General features: G+C 41.1%; 2 protein-coding genes across 4 annotated transcripts in view; one reads left to right on the forward strand and one right to left on the reverse strand.

Moving 5' to 3' along the window:
- The first annotated feature begins 1,993 nt into the window (after nucleotides 1-1,993).
- On the forward strand, nucleotides 1,994-7,167 carry LOC133413271 (creatine kinase, testis isozyme-like). The gene is made up of 8 exons (XM_061697427.1): nucleotides 1,994-2,171; nucleotides 5,411-5,598; nucleotides 5,691-5,845; nucleotides 5,910-6,042; nucleotides 6,116-6,287; nucleotides 6,352-6,475; nucleotides 6,547-6,736; nucleotides 6,829-7,167. Exons 1-8 carry the CDS (start codon nucleotides 2,149-2,151, stop codon nucleotides 7,005-7,007), a joined length of 1,164 nt encoding a protein of 387 aa, XP_061553411.1. The 5' UTR covers nucleotides 1,994-2,148; the 3' UTR covers nucleotides 7,008-7,167.
- Nucleotides 7,168-11,161: 3,994 nt separating this feature from the next.
- Nucleotides 11,162-19,999, reverse strand: part of LOC133412765 (CAP-Gly domain-containing linker protein 4-like) — a 40,148-nt gene continuing 31,310 nt past the window's right edge. For all 3 annotated transcript variants that reach the window (XM_061696389.1, XM_061696390.1, XM_061696388.1), the window contains 4 exons: nucleotides 15,850-15,973; nucleotides 13,759-13,826; nucleotides 13,578-13,656; nucleotides 11,162-12,864 (listed from right to left, as the gene is read on the reverse strand). In XM_061696389.1, the coding sequence (XP_061552373.1) occupies nucleotides 12,501-12,864; nucleotides 13,578-13,656; nucleotides 13,759-13,826; nucleotides 15,850-15,973 (635 nt within the window). In that variant the 3' untranslated portion in view covers nucleotides 11,162-12,500. The remainder of the gene's footprint in view (nucleotides 12,865-13,577; nucleotides 13,657-13,758; nucleotides 13,827-15,849; nucleotides 15,974-19,999) is intronic.

A 19,999-nucleotide genomic window follows, 5' to 3' on the forward strand; every position in this document is an offset into this window, starting at 1 on the left:
CTATGGCACTGGTAAATGCTGTACATTGCCCTCGGAGAGACATTCGCCAATATGAATAAATTACTATAATGACTTTTTGATACATTTTTGGGATGAAAAAAATATCAATGCAGCTTTTATTAGTAATGAACAGATATTCAGTAACTCTAATTAGATTGTGTAGGCGGACCTAAGTGTCGACTAAGAGCGCAAACGTAAATCTCAGGGCAAACATCCCATTTTCCTTGCTGGCCAAGATTTAAAATAAGGTCGAGAGGCAGTAAGTTTAAGTCTTTAAACTTTTAGTCTTTTTTTTTTTTTTTTTTTTTTTTTTTTCTTATGGGGCGATCACGCTTTACACTTGGTGTTCAATCCATGGTGGCTTCATGCAAGCGCGATTCATGTGCATTCCAGTCTTCAATAATGTCACGAATGTCTTTTTTTTTAATGAAAATATAGCCAAAAAAAAGCAAAATTGGCCCTGCAGTTACATGCTAGAATTAACCGCATGTTTTATCAAAACATTTAAAAATGAGTTTATGTTTTGGGGGGTCTGGAACAGATGAATGATATTTAAATGGGGGGGGGGGAAATGATTTGCTTTACAAGTGAATTGAGCTATGACCTTGGTCATTAGAAGAATCATCGTCTTTATTGTCATGAACATCCTCGCATGACATGAAATTTCTTCTGTGCAATTTCTCCATCACAGTCAACACACAGCAGCTAACGCACAAACTTGTTAGCGGAACACACTGGAGCAGGGGGCAGCATCTAAGCCCCCGGGGAGCGGTTTGGGATATCGGCGTCTTGCCTAAGGACACGGACCGAATGAAACTCTCTTTAAGTCAAGGTACCACTGTGTGTAGACGACGTAAAGACTATCTGACCTGCGATTTTTAAGGCAGCTAAAGTCAAAAGTCATGTCAGTTTTATAATTGTAATTACAAAACAGACGTGCTTATTGTGGAACTTTGGCCTGGTGTTGTACAAGTTAGCCTCTTTTTAAACTGAGAGCTACTTCTTGGGTACTGATTCATGTTAAGGGCTACCAGTTAGATCCACAGTTCTGACAGTAAATTGCTCAAATTACCTTGAATGATGTTATTATTAATAGTTAATGATATTCACCTATGTAAAGACACTGATTGTGTCAATTATTTCTCACAATAATTCGCAAGAATGATTCACACAAGGTAGAAAACAGATACATATCAATACTATTTCCATTAATGTAAGAATGTATTAAAAGTGTTTACATTTTCAAACCATCACTTCTCTATATGTATTCCTAGGAAATCACATCCCACAACAGGCCCGCTAGTGCCCCTCGCATCATGTTGGTGACCCCTGATAGAGAACATAAGATTATAGATAGAAGTATTGGGCCACATGACCAACTGCGCGCATGGAAGAAAATGTATTTGGTCCTTCGTTCCAGTTAGAACGCTTGTCTTGAAAAAGAAAGAAAAGAAAAACAGTTCCCACACAGCTAGAAGCATAGAATTGACCAAAACCTCTTTGTCTGAAGATCCAGGGTCATATAAGGGGCCTGGCACAACCTTCATTGATGTATTACATTTTGGACTTGGCATGAATACATATTCAACCATGTTCGCATTAACCTTTGTTAAAGAATAGAAATGCACATCTCAACTATGTCGTCCCCTTGTGGCCACATACTTTACATTAACGGACAACTCTGGAGAGTGATAAATGTATTTAGTACAAACAAAATACACGCTTTTAATCCACTTGATGAATTAAAAGGCATTCGCGGTCGTAATCATATTTATTTATTTATTTATTTATTTATTTGTTATCATTTATGTAGTTGTTGTTGGTTTTTTTCATAACAGTCGATGTTTACCGTCACGAGTACGAAAATGACGCGTTGCAACAATTTCTTGAGTGCAAAGCGAACGTGGACCACGCGAGGTCTTTGAATGCATCGCGCACGTCGCGCGCCTCGCTTTTATCACACCCACACGTTGCTTTATAGGAGCGCACGTATTATATATATATAAATGTGTGCGTGGAAACCTTCAGCCGGACCAAAAAAAAAAAAAAAAAAACACGTCTGTGCATCTCCCGAGTGGCAGGTTATTATTATCGTCGTTATTGTTATTATTAGTATTCGTGCTGGATCTGTGAAGAGAAGACGGCAACATGTCAGACACGATTGAACAAGTGTAAGTTAAGACACCAAAAACATGCTCAACTTCGAATGTGTTTGGAGAGAAAAACATGTGCTCCGATTTGAGCTTTCGTTTATTTTAATTTTTCATATTTCATATGGCGAGGACGACTAGTGCAGCATAATACTGTATAACGATAACGTGCTAGAAAGGTGTGACACGCATTTAGCTGCGACTTGTTGGTAGCAAAACAACATAAACCATTTTGTATTTTTGAGGCTTCATTTCCGCGTTGGGACAACTACGGCGCTCATTAGTAATTCAAAAACGTTAATACACTTCGGAAGTAGGTTTTGGCCTTTTATACTAAGTGCTAATTCGTGTGCGCAATGAGGAAAACTTGAGTGACACAATTTGGGCTTTAAATAAACAAGAACTAAGAATGAAATAAACCGCTTTTGAACAACATAAACCAACATGAAGTGATTACTGACTAGCTTGCTATGTGACGAGCAGTGGCAGGCCCGCCACCTTCCGCACACGTGCTGGGAAATAACGTTTTTTCCCGTAGAAGTGCCCACAAATTGTGATTCTCAGGCCGGGGGCCGTGATCGGTAACTCTTTCATCTTAAAGGCCTTTTATCGGCTCGCCACTGTGGAGGCAGTGGAGCATTGTCCCACATAAGAATACTGCTCTTGAAATAATGGCCGCCACTGCGTGAAGAAAGGCTCTTCTTTAAAAAAAAACAGGCAGTAGGTTTGGGTGGAGACCTCCCAACCTCTGGCATGGGGTTTAAATCGGAGCTCTGCCCGTCCATCAAGAGTCGCTCATCATCGTTCCGTAAAATTTGATTTTTGTAGTGGCCCTTCCATTGGCCATGTAGCACTAATTGCAATTCGGCACTGAAGTAAAATGGCTTCCTGGTAGATTAAACTTGGATTCTTTCACAATGGCTGTTAATTTGCATATTAACCCTTTTATTAACTATTTACAATAAAATGTTGCTGGGATCATGGGTTTTAGATAACAACCTGAATTAATAACACATTCAGATTTGTCAGGCTAATATTTTCTTTTCAGCCCATTTTGCCAAGGAAAAGAAGCTGCCTAATTATGCACACTTTGATATACGCTGCTAGGTTCATTGAAGACTCTAAATTGCCCGTAGGTGTGAATGTGAGTGCGAATGGTTGTTTGTTTCTATGTGCCCTGAGATTGGGTGGCGACCAGTTCAGGGTGTGCCCCGCATCTCGCCCGAAGATGGCTGGAATAGCTTCCAGCACGCCCGCGACCCTAGTAGGGATAAGCGGTATGGAAAATGGATGGGTTGATGATATAGGGTGGACTAGACCTTGCCCTCCCTCATACAAGTACACAATCTCTGATGCTTACCCCAATAAGAAGTTTTTACATATACACTAAATATACACACATACACTATATATGTATATATATATATGTATATATATATATATATACACACACACATACATTCCTTGTTTTTGTTGACATTTGGTTTTCAGATCAAAAGATGAATTGAGACAAAAGTTTTGAATTCTAGCTTATATTTAATGGTATTTACATCTAGATGTGTTAAACCATTCAGGAGAGAGCACCTTTTGTTTTAAAGCCACCCACTTTTCAAGTGAGCAAACGTATTGGAACAGACATGATTAAATTAACTTAAGCGAATAACATTTCATATTTGGTGGCATAGCCCTTTCTTGCAATAACTGCATCAAGCCTGCGACCCATTGACTTCACCAGACTGTTGCATTCTTCATTTGAAATGCTTTTCCAGGCTTTTACTGGAGTCTTTCAATTCTTGTTTGTTTCTGGGGGTTTCTCCTTTCAGTTTCCACTTCAGGAGGTAAAATGCATGCTCTATTGGGTTAAGGTCCAGTGATTGACTTGGCCAGTTAAGACTTTCCAATTCTGCCCCCGATGAAGTCCTTTGTTGTGTTTGCAGTGTGTTCTGGGTCATTCATTGTCTTGTTGCATGACATTAACTCCACCATGCTTCACAGATGAGCTTGTGTGTTTTGGATCATATGCAGATCCTTTCTTTCTCCATGCTTTGGCCTTTCCATCACTTTGTTAAAGGTTCATCTTGGGCTCATCAGTCCTTAAAACTTTGTTCCAAAACTTTTGTGGCTCATCTCTCTACTACTTTGCAAAACACTCATCAGTCACATGTTCCAGTACTTCTGCTCACTTGAAAAGTCGGTGGGTTAAAAAAAAAAAATGCTCTGTCCTGAATTGTTCAACACATCTTGATGTAAATACACTGAAATAAAATTCTGAATTGAATTCTGAACTTTTCTCTCATATTAATCTTTTGATATGAAACCCAAATGTCTTCACAACAAAAACAAAGGAATTGACCTTTCCATTCCAATACTTTTGGAGGGGACTGGATATATAATACACACACACAGACACACACACACACACACACACACAGAGTGGAACCTTGATAAAACGGACTGTAATATAACGGGTCTTGGATCAAACGGAACGTCGAGACTGAACAATGTGCCCAATAGACTTTACACTGATCTGATCGGCTTGATTGGTATCTGCTGATAATTACCAATTTATCCTGATTTGCCGATGGGATTTAATGTCATAATTTCGCCGATCCGATCCGCAAAAGACATTTAATCTGCGTCGCCATCGTGTACAGTATATTTGAATCAAAAAGCTAGTTTATTATAAGCATTGTCGTGTGTCTTCTGACATAGCACTGTAAATATCTGACCGCCAATAGTTATTTTTAAAAAGCACATTTTCGTCAGGCTATTCGCCTTTGGCATCAGATTTGGAACTAGAAGCACACTAAATACTTGCGGCTTGTGAAAGCGACTCACCTATGATGAGTACTGTTTGCTAACAAAGTAACCATGATCAAGCACACCGGCATGCTAAGTTTAGAGAAGATTTGAAACTTCATCAATATGTGCGCTGCGATTGGCTGGCAACCAGTTCTAGGGTGTACCCCACCTCTCGCCCGAAGATAGCTGGGATAGGCTCCAACACGCTCGCAACCCTAGTGAGGATAAGCGGCTCAGAAAACAGATGGATATATGCATGCATACATACATATATATATAATATACACACATGTATGTGTGCATATATATATGTACCATTGTGTGTAGGCGTACCTAAGGAGGTGTGTCTTTGTAGATTTTGGATATAAAGCTCTATTTAGTGAGTTTGCATGTTCTCTCCTGTGCTCTGCATGGGTTTGAGCTCTTCTAGTCCCACTCTAGAATGTGTTTCTGTTTAGCTGTCAAAAAATGGCCAACCTTCAGCTCAAGGGGTTGACAGCAGAGGACGAGTTCCCGGATCTCAGTCAACACAACAACCACATGGCCAAGTTCTTAAACATGGACATGTACAAAACACTGAGGGAGCGGACCACCCCCAATGGCTTTACTATAGACCGTGTCATTCAGACAGGCGTGGATAATCCAGGTAATAACTAGTTGCCGCTCCTGTCACTTTAGCATACAAAGTACTTTTCCATTTATTTGTCCTCTGCGCGGTCACTGTTGCGATGTGTATAGGTCACCCCTTTATCATGACGGTGGGCTGTGTGGCTGGAGATGAGGAGTCATATGAGGTCTTCAAAGAGGTGCTTGACCTCGTCATTGAGGACAGACATGGAGGGTACAAACCAACAGACATGCATAAGACTGACCTCAACCCAGACAACCTCATGGTAAAGGATCACATCAACATACAATGGTGTTTTAGACTTTTACCACAAATACCTGTTGTTCAAGGGGGGCGATGACCTCGACCCGGAATATGTGCTGAGCTCCAGAGTCCGAACAGGCCGCAGTGTCCGCGGCTTCTGCCTGCCGCCACTCTGCAGACGAGGCGAGAGACGTGCTGTGGAGAAGCTCTCCGTTGAAGGTAAAGAAAAGTAGGACGGCATTATGTTCTATATGATGGAAACTTGTTTAGAAAGAGCGTGCCCTTTCCGCAGTCCTGGGTTCACTAACTGGAGACCTGCAGGGGAAATACTATTCCTTGAGAGACCTGTCAGAAGCTGAGCAGCAGCAGATGATTGACGATCACCTGCTGTTTGACAAGCCAGTGTCCCCGCTGCTGCTGGCCTCAAGAATGGCCCGTGACTGGCCCGATGCCAGAGGCATCTGGTGAGACACACGTTTATGTCCAGGAAACTGGAAAGACGGTCCAATTGATATGTTTGCTTTCAAGGCATAATGACAACAAGACATTTTTGGTGTGGGTGAATGAAGAGGACCATCTACGAGTGATCTCCATGCAGAAGGGTGGTAACTTGAAGGAAGTGTTTACTCGCTTCTGCACCGGACTCACAGAGGTTCGTTAAACACTTAACAATTTGTCTTACCATGATATAATTCATGTGATGATCTGGTTGTGTCCTTTTAGATTGAATCTTTGTTCAAGAACAAAGGTTTTTCTTTCATGTGGAATGAGCACCTCGGCTACATTCTGACTTGCCCATCCAACCTGGGCACCGGTCTTCGCGCTGGTGTGCATGTGAAGTTACCAAACATGAGCCAACACCCCGAGTTCGAAGAGGTCCTTAAAAGGCTGAGGCTGCAGAAACGTGGAACTGGTATGTATGTTTGTCATGTTGCTTCAAGCCACTTGGTAACTCTTTGAATGAACATCAGGCTAAAGTTCTGTAAAATGTGATTGATCCACTAGGTGGCGTGGACACCGATGCCGTGGATGGAGTCTTTGACATATCAAATTCTGACAGACTGGGCTTTTCTGAGGTGGAGCTGGTGCAGATGGTCGTCGATGGTGTCAAGTTGCTGGTGGAGATGGAAAAGAAACTGGAGGCGGGGGAGACCATCGACGACCTGATGCCCACCCAGAAGTAGAACCATCCCTGCCCCAAACTCCCTTCGAATACTGTGTACTGTCATCACGTTTTTTTTGTTTATGAATCATTACTTCTGTAAAGTTGAAATGCACCGAAATAAAAAGTCATTGTTTTCACTTAAAAACTGACCAGAAGAGTTAACATGGAAACAGGATGAATTCTTTACTCATTTGTCTCAATCAAATTGTTGAAAAAGTAGAATTTCAAGACAAAATGGATTCCTCCGCATAGCCTGTTCTGTGATTGTTTGGGAGCGCCATGTGAAGCAGGGACTAAGGATACCTGGCCCCCAACCAGTTCAGGCATGGCATCCAGGTAGACCACAACTGCGACGGACAGCAACTAACAGACCAGAACACAAACTGCCAGATGTGCATATGAAGCTACCTACTGTGATGGAGCCATACTGGCTCATCAATCTTGCAGATGACGAAAGATGAGTCTCATGCGGGGTTGGGTTTTTCAACACGCTAAAACAGTTGAGCTTGTCTGAAAGAATTGTCTCAAGTTACAGCTTTGAAGGAAATACCCACAGAAGTTGACAAGTTTATATTCCTTCTCATTACGAACCAGCTTTTCCCATCTGTTAATGCGAAGTAACAACAAACACAAGACGTACTGCGAAGATGTCAGGCATTTTTCAGGCATACAACTGATATAAAAGTACACACTGGGGTTTTGTTTGGGGGCGATATATAGAAATGAGACCAGGTAAATCATTTGAAAACTTTTTCCACAATGTGACATGTAACCTACACAATTAAAAAAAAAAGTTTTGACATTGGAAGTAAAATTGAAAATAAATAGATGTGGTTGCGCACGTGTGCACACCCGCATAACTAGGATGTGGTTTAGTTCAAAATTTACCAATCACAAATGTCTGTTAAATTGTGTAAGATCAGGGAAATGCAAAGTAGAACATCTGAACTTTATTTAGGGTTTATTACAGGCACTTTACAATGCTTACAGGTGTGTACTGAGTCTGACTCCCATTTAATAGGAGTTTGAATGCATTTGTGTTCATTCTAAACAACCCTATCACCATTTATAACCGGGTGTAGACACCTGACCAATCACAATACTGTACTTTATGTCAGCTGTTTTTTTCCCCCCATTTGAGTTGTACAGGTCATAGGTCACATTATGGTGGGAAATGTTTTAAAATGTTATTTGTCTAACTTGGGGTGTTTAAACTTTTTATGTCCATTGTATTTTTACAGAGCTTCGGAGCATTGAGGAATGCAGCCAAGATGACTGGCAATATTTCATGTGTTATAATATTATAAAAATATGCAGATGGTAACCAATCCATCCATCCATTTTCTGTACCGCTTCTCCTCACTAGGGTCACGGGCGTGACCCTAGTGAGGACGAGGCCATCCCAGCTTTCTTCGGGCGAGAGACAGCACACACTGAACCGGTCGCCAGCCAATCACAGGGCACATAGAAAGAAACAACCATTCGCACTCACATTCACACCTACGGGCAATTTACAGTTTTCAATTAACATACCATGCATGTTTTTGGGATGTGGGAGGAAACCAGAGTACCTGGAGAAAACCCACGCAGGCACGAGGAGAACATGCAAACTCCACACAGGTGAGGCCGGGATTTGAATTACGGTTCTCAGAACTGTGCGGCAGATGTGCTAACCAGTCGCCGCCGATGGAAAACTAATCCAAGGCAATTAGCCTGTATGGAAGGAAAGGAAAAAAAGTTGCAAACAAGGGCAGCACGTTGAATCGTTTGACTTTTCCTGGCTGGCGACCAGGTATTAAAAAAAAAAATGTTGTTGCTGTTGTTTCAATGTAAACAAAGTTCATTGGGTTGCGTTTGCTGATTTTTACAATTATTCCATTTATAATAAAATATGTTGCAATGCGGTCAGTATGTATGTGGGATTTTTTTTTTTTTTGTCAGTGATTTATTTTACATAAAGGTTTGACTGCCAAGATAAGTGCCTTGCGTGATTACTTTTTCCATGATGGTTACTTTGCACAATTTTTACAATACTCCAGACTTGACCCATTTGGCTACTTGCTTCCTTATAGTTTATATTGAGTTTTAATTTTTCTTTAAATATGAATGGAATGTGGAAGCGGGAGCACCCGGGATTCAAATCCAATCTGTGCACTAAAGAGCTGCAAAATTAAGGGAAAGTTGTCCAACGTTTTGAGGCCTTAGAAAGGTGCAGCCTAAACACTCACTAAAGACCAAACTTGGAATTTGGGACATGAACACCATTACAGTAATGCAGGACAACTGGGACTTCCAAACACTTGCCCATTGACATGTGAGCTCCTCTTAGTGGGGGTGCAATTACACCAGGACAGTGCTTATCAAAGTGTGGTACTTGGGCTCCCCCTAGTGATACGATATAGAATCACTTCTTAAGTCATTGCTTTTAATCTTTAAGAACTTTTTGTTTCCAAACATTTATTTCGGCGAAAATTCTGTTTACATTTTATGCGCAATCATTTATGTTGAACCATTATTTAAGTCTCCCCCCGCCACCCCATGACATTGCCATCATAGCCATTGTAGATTAGGCGTCACTAACCTTTTTTTTTTTTTTTTTTTTTTTTTTTTTTTTTTTAAACAGAGAGGAAGCTCTTAAGATACTGATAAATGCGAAGGGCTACCAGTTTGAAACACACTTCTGAAATAAAATTTTAAAAACTGGTCAAATTACCTTCATCTATATGCTATTATTAATAATTAATGATATTTGTCTATATGTAGACACTGATCATGTTAATGATTTCTCACAATTATCAACGATTAAGGTAAGGTACAAAACAGATCCAAAACTACTATCAATATCCAACACTTTTATAAATCTCTAAGTGCTTACATTTTCTAATTATCACTTCACAACATTCCTAAAAAAAAAAAAATGACAACATCCCATCACTAGTGAGCTAATACTCGATTCCATTGAGGAATTGGCCTTTTTCCCTACGCTATTCAAATGTTACGTTCCGAACATAGCCCTGCGATTTAATTGTAAGGCACACAGTTCCACAGTCTTGCTACATGTAACCCTGAAGCAGTCCGGCAATTGTGGGAAACCAGATGTCGTTTAGAATCATTCATTTGTTCAGGCTCTATAACATTGCATAAAAGACACCATTCCCTTTTAACTGGGGTTGCGTTGTGTAAATAGCTCCTCCAATAAAAAAATAAAAAAAGGGTGGGAGTCAAACAAAAACGTGTCAAAAATCTGTAAGCACAGTTTGTAACGACAGGTCTCGCAAATGACTTCATCAGGAAGACGTGAAAAAGGTTAAAAAAAAAAAAAAAAAAAAAAACATTCCTGGGAGGGAAATCTTTTGTGTCCTTATGCTCTGTTTATTTAGTCATTTCTTGTTAGTTATAAACGTAACCGCACTAGCAAACTAGTAAATGAAGTCCACGAAAGAGATATAATATTGAACATAATATTGATCTGTAAGGGTCTCCAACTCTTACTGTGCTTGTTTTTATGAAATTTCAGTCAATATTATGTTTCGATTATAACTTGCTCTGGAAAAGTAGCTTCATTGTAATAAGCAGGCTTATGCACACTGAGCTGGTCATTATAGCAAATAAACCCTCACTGGGTGACAGGAGACCCCATGCAGGATTATCTGCGCTTTGTAACCGTAACTCGAGATGGTTTGTATATTCCAATACTGTAAATATGTATGTGTGTGCATGTATATAATTTAAAAACACTCACTAAAGACCATTCCGGTGGCGTGCAAATGGATTGACTCAGCCCCAGACATCCCCCAAGGTGCTGGCATCTAAGACTCTCCACACTTCGCTTTCTAGCGACTGGTACATGTGAAATGATAAATATAGGAAGTAATATTGTATTATTGTAAAACACTATATACACACTGTATGTACTGCATGAGCATGACGTGGCGGAGCCGCGGCTGGATTGCTGGGTCTCGCTTACACTTAAAGCTCACGTGCATTTTTGGTAGGCTAGTCCATCTGCGACGGCGCAACGGCATTCGCCGGCGACCCGCATTTTCAATGGCATCAAAGCCAGCAGCCGACCGTCAACCACTCATCGAACCCTGCAGTGCTGTGTGATAGTTTGGTCCGTTTGGTCAGGCTTAATAGAAAAAGTGAGATAGAAGGGAACAATTGAACAATGCGTCAAGTTAGAATTGTTTTATTCATTTACTATTTTAGGAAATATGTAAATACAGTATCAAACCTCACTGGAATGCATTCGACTTACAAACATACATCCAAATTTCCCGATACTAAATGGATCTGAAATAATGAATGAATAAAGACGTCTAGGTTAGAGGGCACAGTCAAAGAAATGCTCGAAGAAAGTCATCTTCCATATTGTAATGTATATAGTTTCTTTCATTTTCATCTCATAGAAGGATGGTCTGCACTTGCGTTTTTTGGATTTGAAGCGATTATACGTTGAGGGTGGAATCTGATCACTTGCTTTTAACAGATGAGTCAGACAACCGTTTGGCTCCAACCACCAGTTTCTTTCAATTGCAGGGGGCCGCCCATCGACAGAACCCCGCTGAAGATCTTTTAGCTACACTTGTAGCCCACACACCATAATTAAATGCTGCGCAAGTCTTTTACAGAGAAGTGGCTTGGTTGCACATGCACAATGGATGACCTGCTCTCTGTAAATTTAGACTGATAACTGTAATCAAATGGGATACTATCCAGTTCAACTTCAGAACTTCAGGATAATTGCGTTTGCCCTCTCGCGCTGCTTTAACTTCGCATTGACTTTACTTATGCATTTCCGCAACAGAAACTCTACACGCTGCGCTTTCTCATCTACAGGTACACATGAGAAATTATATATAAAGTCAAATATTATTGTAAAACACAATATTTAAGCCTGTATTATTACAGATTGGCACCACCGGCAAGTTGGCAGCAGCCGGGTGGATGGTGCTTCATACCCGCAGAAAAATGTTTTTTCTTGCGAAAGCTTGTGTGCATTTGCTGACAAGAGACTCTCTAAGCGTCGCGATTTTGTCCACAGGTCATAAAATAGGTAAGTATTCTTTTAAAACACAATATACATGTTGTATTATACTTTATTGGTTCTGGTTGGCAATGGCAGTGACCAGTTGCCGCTCGCTTAAAACTGGAAATGTATCTAATGGTTGCGACAGCTCACATGCCACATTGGATTGGCCGTTACATCTGCGATATTTACTCGCATGCGTTCTGATTCAAGAAATGAATGTCTGAGACTGCAATCAGATTAGAAGTCGTTAAATCCCGCTGGAAAAAATTCAAATGGGAACTCAAAGCTAATTGAATAAAGTGCATTAATTCTGTCGCATAAACAATTAGCTGGGTGTAAACTATCAAACAAATGCTTTTAGGTAGAAAATTCAAAATAAAGCAGTGCAGATGATAGATGCTTTTAAAACGTTGGACTATACAATTGCTTAAAATAGAGAGATTCCACTTTTTATTGTACCTTCTGTGAAAGGTCCATTTCTCAACTGTTTTCTTCTACCAAGCAGGAACCATTGATGCCACGATAGGTAACACGGTTCGGACGGACGAGCACACCGTGGCCAGGGCGGCAGGTGAAGTAGCGGCGGCCGTGTACAGAACCATCGTTCTTTCCCTTGGGGCTTCGGAGCTCCAGACCCAGCCAAAGGCCCGGAGCAAAGTCAGTCGTGCCCATGTAACGGATGGAGGCCATTTCGTTGGCGCTGTTCAACAGCACCTGCACACCCTCATGGAGGCGGACCTGCTTATCAGAACTGTAGACGGTGCCAGCGGGACTCCTTGCAATGCCGCTGCCGCTGCCTCCACTCAATGTGCTCCAGCGGTGACGATGAGGGTGGGAACGACTCCTTCGGTTTTTGTTTCGTTTTTTTTATGGACGTTGGGAAGTGGGAGCATGGGGGTGAGGAAGGAAAGAATCAGAGATCAGGAAATTAACATGATCACTAAAACGTTAACAAAAGACTGACAGAAGCTAAAATGATTGGAACCTCCAAGGTTGTGAAATTGTGAAAAGCAACCAACATTTTCAGGAAAAATATGCCAATAAAGGTGAGCTAAACCTTGCGGGTCATTGTGGCGTCACACACGTGCATAGTTTGTGAGCACCTAAAGCAGGTGTGCCAAGCTCATTTTTGTCAAAGACAACATTGAAATTCTGGTTTCCCTCAGAGCACCGTTATGACAGTGATAACCAGAACAATGTATAACAATGTATATATTGTAGCATGAAACTTGAACGAGAGACGCATGATTTGCTTTAGAGAGCCACATTAAAAACCATTTTTTTCAATCATAAAACGTATTTTAGACACGAGTGTTTGTGGGTGGGGAGAGGAGAACTCAGAGGTCGACCATAGGCTCAGAACGGATTATGTTGGACGTTTTAAAGCTCCACTGTTTTTAACAGCCTGAAACTAAATCCCTTGTTGAACTAAAAAAAAAATAGGAACGCTGCTGATGAACACGTCTGCTTTCCATCAGTCTCAATTTCTCTGTAGCTGAGAATGACGGCCGTGATGTGTGCAATTGTGCAAGTATTGCATGTACAAAAAAGACACACCTGGTCACGGGGTTTCTTCTGCTGGTCTCCTTGGGTGCAGCAATGGCAGATGATGTGCTGAAACTGCGACGAATCACCCCTGCACGACAATCACAAGAATCAAGTGTGTATATTCTGCCAAAAGATGATGAATGCAGAGACACGTTTGAAACGAGGGCTGCAATATGGGCAGCAATCTCACCGCTGATTGATGGGTGATTGAGATGTGACGAGGAGAGCTCTGAGAGGCAATCAACAGATCCGTGGATCCTGGGCGCGTGCAAAATAATAATCAGATGTAGCGTAAATAGCATAACATGATCACCTATGCAAAATCTGCCTGCAGCAAAGTCACTTTTAATTCAGTAACATAAAAATACAATTACTTGACACAATTGCTCGCTTTGACACAAGCAAAAAGTGCTGTGACATGAATTTCCCCACTGCGAGAGCAATAAAGGATTATCTTATCTCCCTCCAGCGAGAGAAGTGTTGCTTGTTTTCCTAATGGCGTGTTATAGCTGCTGTCAGGAGAAGAAAAAGGAGGTTCAAACACGTTGCTCCATGGAGAGAAACTGAGATTCTCCCTGTGACGGACGGGGAAGCATGTGTGTGGGTGAAAAAAAAGGAAGTATCGGCCTCCGGGTTAATTAGGGGGAAAACAGAACAGAAAAAAGAGATGGCAAACACAAAGGTTCTTACTCGCCCAAAGCAGGTCCCATTTCAAAAATGGTGTAAATAGTAGATTAAAAGAAACAATGTAAGGAGAGTAATGAAAGCAATACAGAAATGAGGAGACAAACGTTCCTGGAAAATTTCCCTGAGGGTCTTTAGAGAGTTGTCGCGGCAGAGCAAAATCAGCCCTACCTTGATTTTCAAAGTAAAACCAGCAATTTCGCTTTGAAATGATACAGCGCACTAAATTCTACCTGGCACGTGAATATCGAAAACGACTCCAGGCGCTCCATAAATAGCTACCTTAGCACTTGAAACTGGTCTAAAAAAGTTCATCGTGATAAAATGTTTCATTAAATTGTAGAAATGCAAACTAATAATGTCTTGGTGGGATCAATATGTGGCTGACCTGACTCATTTGTACTCAAGTGTACCTACTGGATTTAGTCACTACATAGTACCTCCTACACCATACGCCAGTAGCACTCACTATCCCTGTCCTGTCCTCTCCACTTTAATGAGTTCTTTCCTTACAGGGTGTGGCACTCCATTTCCTTCAGACGACGATGTAATGTTAAAAAATTGATATGTTGTGCTATTCTGCTATTTTCCCTTTTTTTTTTTTGGTTCATTTTTACTCTAAGCCCTCTTTTCCCTCACAAACCTTGTTCTGTCCAACTGCATTCCCGATAAACATTACAATAAAAACATCAACAGTGGGAGAATTTCAAACTCCCCTGTCACACAGAAAAGGTCTTCCAGTACAAAAAAAGGCATACAGAGCCAGCATTCTGCATGACCAAACAGCTGAACAACACGGGTTTCCTGATTTGTATTGAATTATAATCTGACGCAACAGTCTGTAATACCAGGCAAGTATCTTGGACATCTTCCTACAGAGCAAATGCCAGGTGATGAAGACATTTGTCGGCGCCATTAAGATGCTTGGAAACAAGTTTAATGCTTGATGTACAAAATGCATTCTTGCTCATATACAGTGCCGTGAAAAAGTATTGGCCCCCTTCTCAAATTCTTAGATTTCCCGACCTTAATGTTTAAACAATCAATCCAATATAACCTAACTGAACTTAAAATGCTGTTTTTAAATAGAGATTTCATTTATTATGGGGAAAAAACTATTCAGTTACCTGGCCCTGTGTGGAAAAGTAATGGCTCCTGATACCTCATAACTGGTGAGGCTATCATCAGCAGCAACAACTGAAATCAATGATCTTGATCATCAATCACCTCGGGTATTCTTTTGCTTCTAGGGACAACACCTCATTCTCTTATCTATGGTTTAAACATTGTACCCACAATCTATATTTTAAGGCGAGGTTTGCCACTGCTGGCTCATTGGCTGCCACGTAAAATGCAGAAGTCATGGCAAGAGAAGGCCTTGAGCGTCTCGACTCACACCTCGGACTCCTGTTAATTACAAGCATAGAGGCGAATTTTTGCCACATCATTATGGCAACACTAGCACAAATGACATTGTCAAAGGAACTCATTAGCGGCAAACGTATTGACGAAGCCAACCTCAGGCTATTCTGTAGTTAGAAATCGTTCAATCCAACAGAGGTTTAATCCAATTGTAACTTCACGGATGAGTGCTCACCGTTGAACACGAGATGGAGGAGCAAAGACTCCATGTCTTGGGGGGCAGTTAAAGTATCTCACTGCCCCCACCGATCCATCATTCTTCCCACTGGGTGTGTCCAGTGCGATGCCCAACCAGTGGCCTGGAAGGAGAGACAAACTGTAAAGTCGATCATGAACCAATCCCAGTCAATTTATTTACTTCTTATTTTATTTTCTTCTTTGTCTGACAAAGGATATATTTCTTCATTGAGGAACACTTTCCAAAGCAATGCTGTGAATAATATAATCAAATAAAAATGATAAAAATGGAAACCTAAAAAGACTCTAAATTGCCCGTAGGCATGACTGTGAGTGCGAATGGTTGTTTGTTTCTATGTGCCCTGCGATTGGCTGGCAACCAGTTCAGGGTGTACCCCGCCTCCTGCCCGATAACAGCTGGTATAGGCTCCAGCATGCCCGCGACCCTAGTGAGGAGAAGCGGCTCAGAAAATGGATGGATGGAAGGATGGAAACCTAAAAAATAAAAATATATGACAAAAAATACATTTCTTTTGACCATCATGTTAAAGTTTTCAATTAATATGACAAATTATTAGGGCTTTTCGTGAATCATGGTGACTCAATTTGGTGTTGGAGTCTGCCAAAAAAAAAAAAAAACTTACACTGAATCAGTATTTTCAGCCTCGAATCACATCAAATCAAAGAACGACATACGACTGACTTCATTCATTCATTTCCCGTACCGCTTACCCTAACTAGGGTCACGGGCCGGGCGTGCTGGAGCCTATCCCAGCTATCTTCGGGCGGGAGGCGGGGTACACTCTAAACTGGTGGCCAGCCAATCGCAGGGCACATACAAACAAACAACCATTCACACTCACATTCACACCCACGGGCAATTTAGAGTCTTCAATCAACCTACCACGCATGTTTTTGGGATGTGGGAGGAAATCGGAGTGCCCAGAGAAAACCCACCCAGGCACGGGGAGGAAAACATGCAAACTCCACACAGGCGGGGCGCCAGGGATTGAACCCCCGTTTCTGGCTGACACTATTTGGACTTACCGCGCATAGCCTCTGAGCATGTACGCAGTCGTTGCTATACAACACTCCTTAACATGTCCTCCTGACTTACAAAATGGTGGGGAGTAAAATTGTATTCCCTGAACTCGCCACCAGTCAATCACAGGACTCATATAAACAACGGTTCACACTCACATTTCCACCTTGCTGGGAGGCACACATGCTAACTACAGGTGCCCCGTGCTGTCGGATAAAAGTATCATTATCAGAATCAGAATCAGAATCAGAATCATCTTTATTTGCCAAGTATGTCCAAAACACACAAGGATCAATTATTAAACAGTATTGAATGGGCTACAGACATTCAGTTTAAACATAAAATATTGACATTCTCGAGATGGGGAACCTTCAATGACAAGTGACTTATATACAAGGTGAAAAAACTAAGGATAATCAATCAATCAATCAATAATTGATTGATTGAAGATTAAAGCTTTGTCAAGGTATGTAATGAATGCACTGTACTTCTTTTGGTAGACACTTGACACATTCGTAATTACTAAATGTCATCCCAAATGTATGTTTTTCTGTTGACAACATTTATATAAAAAAAAAAAAAAAAAAAAAAAAAAAAAAAAAAACACCTTGGAATCTGCCAAAGTGGGCGGTTACAGATGTTACGTATTCTGAATCAATTTATAAATGGTGTTATACTGGCAAAAAAGTGGAACTTTAAAGTGCAGTACATTTCAGACAGTGAATGTGACACACGTAGTGCAAGCAACCAATAGGCCTCTGCCATAAGGGTATAGTCCACGACAATATCGGTCTGCTTTTTTTACACAATACAAAAATGTAATGTCGCAATATTGACAGTATTGCGAGTGGTAAGTACATTAGTTCTTGGGTACACAACAGATAAGCCACAACACGTTAGATAACAGAGCAACAGCTTGTCAGCCTTCACTTTACCATTTTGTCATTTGTACCGAGAAGGGGAGCAACTTAATAGCCACTGGAAACGACCGTGCCGACATAACAAGCCATGATATGCGTGAATAACTCTCACTTATACTGTATTCTTCTTCAAAAGTATTGGAACAGTGAGGCCAGTTCCTTAATTTTTGTTGGAGACTGAAAATATTTATGTTTGACATTTAAAAATTAGCGGCACGGTGCACGACTGGTTAGAGCGTCTGCCTCACAGTTCTGAGGACCGGGGTTCAATCCCCGGCCCCCATGTTCTCCCCATGACTGCACGCTCGCGACCCTAGTGAGGAGAAGCGGCTCAGAAAATGGATGGATAGATTTAAAAATTAACATGAATCAAGAGGGAGGCACGGTGGATGACTGGAATCTGGTGGAATGACTGGTGAGTACAACCCCAATTCCAATGAAGTTGGGACGTTGTGTTAAGCACAAATAAATACAGAATGCAATGATTTGCAAATCATGTTCAACCTATATTCAATTGAATACACTACAAAGACAAGTTCAAACTTAACTCAAGTTTAATGTTCAAATTGATAAATTTGATTGATTTTAGCAAATAATCATTAACTTAGAATTTTATGGCTGCAACACGTTCCAAAAAAGCTGGGACAGGTGGCAAAAAAGACTGAGAAAGTTGAGGAATGCTCGTCAAACACTTGTTTGGAACATCCCACAGGTGAACAGGCTAATTGGGAACAGGTGGGTGCCATGATTGGGTAGAAAAGGATGAGGCGAGGTTCAACTCTTTGTGAGAAAACTAGTTGAACAGTTTAAGGACAATGTTCCTCAACGTACAATTGCAAGGAATTTAGGGATTTCATCATCTACGGTCCATAATATCATCAAAAGGTTCAGGGAATCTGGAGTAATCACTGCATGTAAGAGGCAAGGCCAAAAACCAACATTGACTGCCCGTGACCGTCGATTCCTCAGACACCAAAAACAGACATCAATGTGTAAAGGATATCACCACATGGGCTCAGGAACACTTGTCCCAACCAATGTCAGTAAATACAGTTCGGCGCTACATCCGTAAGTAAAACTTGAAACTCTACTATGCAAAGCAAAAGCCATTTATCAACAACACCCAGAAACGCCGCCGGCTTTTCTGAGCCCGAGCTCATCTAAGATGGAATAGAACCATCCTGACTGTTATGGATGCAAAGTTCTGTGATGGTATGGGGCTGTGTTAGTGCCAATGGCATGGGTAACTTACATATCTGTGAAGGCACCATTAATGCTGAAAGGTACATACAGGTTTTGGAGAAACATATGCTGCCATCCGAGCAACTGCTTTTTCATGGACGCCCCTGCTTAGTTCAGCAAGACAATGCCAAACCACATTCTGCACGTTACAACATGTTTGTTTATATGTGTCCTGTGATTGGCTGGCGACCAGTTCATGGTGGACGCCTGCCTCTCGCCAACAGTCGGCTGGGATAGGCTCCAGCACACCCGAACCCTAGTGAAGATAAGCGGTTCGGAAAATGAATGAATGAATGAATGAATGAATCAAGAGATGCGGATTTGCCCAACTCGCAAGCTTTTCGAGTTCAGAGTCATTACTGAGGCAATTTTTTTTGCGAGTAAAAATTTGACACACACGTCAATATCAGACACTCCATCGCTGGATGGTGCCGGTGAACTTCACAACAAAATGCGAAGGTACAGGTAACTTCTTTATTGGCACCTCCAGTTAAAGTTTACTGTAAAACTAAACATAAAACAAAGAATTACATGTTGTGTATTTAACCAAACCACATAACTTTGTTTTACCAAAGTCCACTAGTTTCATGTTAACACATAATGCGAACACTATACCTGGGCTAGTGAAACAAATATCAATATCGCCATCGTTGTAAATTATTAAACAAATGATATTTGAACACAAATGGTGCAACAACACATGCAGACAGTGCCTATAACAATCACAAGCATACATTTATGCGCAGCAAAAACTGACTAATATCACTGCAGCTTACCTGGGATGTTGTTCTCCATGTTTCATTTTGTATGTATGTAATCTATATGTATGTATGTATAAATCGAATATGTATGTATGTATGTCTGAGGTCCTGAGCACTCTGGTGAAGGTTTTCGTCAAGGATATCCCTGTACTTGGCCAAATTAATCTTTCCTTCGATTGCAAC

The sequence above is a fragment of the Phycodurus eques genome, chromosome 14, assembly GCF_024500275.1.
Source record: "Phycodurus eques isolate BA_2022a chromosome 14, UOR_Pequ_1.1, whole genome shotgun sequence".
NCBI lineage: Eukaryota > Metazoa > Chordata > Actinopteri > Syngnathiformes > Syngnathidae > Phycodurus > Phycodurus eques.

What these genes read in the sequence shown, in the direction of transcription:
- LOC133413271 (XM_061697427.1), top strand. Translation starts at nt 2,149, where the DNA reads ATGTCAGACACGATTGAACAAGT. An exon ending in TCAGACACGATTGAACAAGT is followed by an intron (nt 2,172 to 5,410) that starts GTAAGTTAAGAC and finishes GTTTCTGTTTAG; the next exon opens with CTGTCAAAAAATGGCCAACC. An exon ending in TCAACCCAGACAACCTCATG is followed by an intron (nt 5,846 to 5,909) that starts GTAAAGGATCAC and finishes CTGTTGTTCAAG; the next exon opens with GGGGGCGATGACCTCGACCC.